Source organism: Urtica dioica, chromosome 3, assembly GCF_054948205.1.
Source record: "Urtica dioica subsp. dioica isolate 48M chromosome 3, U.dioica_male_clone48M_v1_H2, whole genome shotgun sequence".
NCBI lineage: Eukaryota > Viridiplantae > Streptophyta > Magnoliopsida > Rosales > Urticaceae > Urtica > Urtica dioica.
In genome coordinates, this window is record NC_142758.1 from 43166420 (window position 1) to 43169124 (window position 2705).

Below are 2705 nucleotides of genomic sequence, written 5' to 3' on the forward strand. Positions count from 1 at the left end.
CCTTATCCACTCTCGGATCCAATGGCACCGCCTTCCGTTGATGATGTTGATGTGATGAAAAAGTGGTTGGAAGTTGGTCTAAACCCGGATACAAGAAGACAAATGTCAAGATTAAATACAATGACTTTGAAGAGTCGTTGTCTCCATCATGGGACTTCCGGGACGTATGCATTAGCTCGAAAACATGGTTTTACACCTTGTGGATGGCAGAGGAATGGCTAACCGATGAGGTATCATTTTTTGACATTCATGTCAATAAACAGAAGTGTTTATTGACATTAATGTCAATAAATAATCTGATTTATATCTATTCATTTCAAGAAATCATCTGAATTCTATTTGTTTACAGCACATGAGTGTACTATTCTACTACCTTAGAAAGAAGAGTAAGTACACGGAAGTCAGCCATGCATACACGACCACCAACACGCATTTCACGAAATATGTGGAAGAACTATACAACGAATGGAAATCTTGTGAGAATCCCGACAAGTTTGACTGGTCCAAGCAATTAACTGCGCAGAAGATCGTTTTAGGGATGAAATCAGCAGGGAATTGCGTCTGTTCTTGGGTAGACGTGGGTATTATTTATGTCCCGTTTCACTCAAAGGATCATTGGATTCTTTTGGTTATCTCCCTCCCCGCCAAGTCAATGACTGTTTATGACTCGTTGAGCTATCGAAAGGGAACTAGAGCAGTATAGCCGGTTTGGCTGAATTCCTTCCCATCTTGCTAGGCTCAATTGATGCATTTGGAAGCTTGAAAATTGAGGCTCAAACTTCCGAGCCATTCAAAATTATATTCGCCGATGATATGCCTCAACAACATAACGGGTAAGGATGTTTGTCATTATAAATGTCTACTTCTAGATAGTAAATATATTTTTAAATTTAATATTGTGTATTATATTGATAGCGGAGACTGCGGGATGTTTGTCATTAAGACCGCAGATTTCTTGATGCACGGGCTTCCATTGACGGATTTGAAGCAAGACAACATGGGCATGTACCGCCAAAAGCTAGTGATTGATCTTTATAGGCACGGCAGTTTGAAGCAAGAGAATAGATGCATGTCCGACAATGATATGTGATGTGTAGTATTAGCGACATTGATATGTATGCTTTTATTTTGCTATCCCATAACTATGATATTAGGTAGCATTAAGATGTCTTCAGGATATGGTAATCTTTTGTGTGTGGTATTATGAGATGTGTTCAGGTACACTATTTAATGTCTAGAGTATGTTATTTTGAAATGTACTGAGGATTTATTGAGATCATATTTACTGATGTGTTCAGGTATGGTATTTAATAAATCTGAGGTTTTATTGACATCATTGTCAATAAAACTGGGGTTTTATTGACATCATTGTCTATAAAACTGGGATTTTATTGACATCATTGTCTATAAAACTGAGGTTTTATTGACATCATTGTCAATAAAACTGGGACAAAGGAACAGGATCGTCACATGTCTTTCTATTGTGTCATTCTTTGCCGCACCTGCTACATTTACGCCCAATAGGCACTTCACCCTGGGATAGTATCATTCTCTTCTTAGGTCTACCTGCAGGACGGCTGTTGAAGTGAGGAGGAAGTAATTTGATTTGTTTAACTTCAACAGGAATGTCCCATGCTTTAGCACTGCCATGGGGGTGGATGACACCTAAATAACACCCTTTCCAGTACTCGGTTGTATAATAGGCCGAACAAAAGTCCACAGGTGGAAGGTTACGAATATGACATGCCGCAATCGCATGAGCGCATACAAAACTATCTGTTTGAAATTCTAAACATGAGCATGTTTTATGCTGCAAATTCACAGCCCATCTCTCTCCATCTTTATCTAAAACCTCAAACTCGAAAACAGAAGAAGGTCTCACCTACAATGAACAAGTATTTATAGTGAGTTCTGGAACAATAAACATTGGAACTTATTGGTATTAATGTCAATAAAAAGTCACAGTGAGTTATTGAAAAATAATTAATTCATGTTATTTTTTATTTATATTAATCTCAATAAACACTGGAACTATTTGGTATTAATGTCAATAAAAAGTCACAGTGAGTTATTGAAAAATAATTAATTCCTGTTCTTTTTTATTTATATTAATGTCAATAAACACTGAAACTTATTGGTATTAATGTCAATAAAAAGTTACAGTGAGTTATTGAAAAAATAATTAATTCATGTTCTTTTTTATTTATATTAATGTCAATAAACATTGGAACTTATTGGTATTAATGTCAATAAAAAGTCACAGTGAGTTATTGAATTTTTTTTCTTCAGAAAGAGCATATTACATTAGTATAGATCTTACCAGCATTAAAGTAGAAAGAGCATGAAAGTCATCCATTCGCTTTTGAAATTTTGGAGTAAGCACCTTCGTTGAAGCCGTTGCTAATTCTCTTCGGTCGTAGAACCACTTTTGCATTCTCTCTCTCAACCAATCAATCAACTTCGAAATTGGAAAATCTCTAGCTTTGGAGTCCATTGCATCATAGACTCGGCATTGTTTGAGGTCATGATTGAGTACCTTGTATTGGTAATGTAGCAACGAGCCCATTTTTCATGTCCCACTTCATTCACAAGGTATTGTCGAATTTCAATATTTTTCCGGTCGATCATGCGCATATACTTTTCAAATTCCATACGAGTATATGCCTTTGCTGCACCATAAAACTTCCAATTGAAACTCTTGGTGA

The 2705-nt window shown here is 36.2% G+C and overlaps 1 protein-coding gene across 1 annotated transcript; it reads right to left on the minus strand.

Moving 5' to 3' along the window:
- Positions 1 to 1486: 1486 nt before the first annotated feature.
- LOC149402952 (uncharacterized) lies at positions 1487 to 2494 on the minus strand. The gene is made up of 2 exons (XM_089608571.1): positions 2321 to 2494; positions 1487 to 1882 (listed from the first exon to the last, which is right to left on the minus strand). The coding sequence occupies exons 1-2, from the start codon at positions 2492 to 2494 to the stop codon at positions 1487 to 1489; spliced, it is 570 nt and encodes a 189-aa protein (XP_089464697.1).
- Positions 2495 to 2705: the final 211 nt, after the last annotated feature.

What these genes read in the sequence shown, in the direction of transcription:
- LOC149402952 (XM_089608571.1), bottom strand. Translation starts at nt 2,494, where the DNA reads ATGGACTCCAAAGCTAGAGATTTTCCAATTTCGAAGTTGATTGATTGG. An exon ending in CTCTTTCTACTTTAATGCTG is followed by an intron (nt 1,883 to 2,320) that starts GTAAGATCTATA and finishes TGTTCATTGTAG; the next exon opens with GTGAGACCTTCTTCTGTTTT.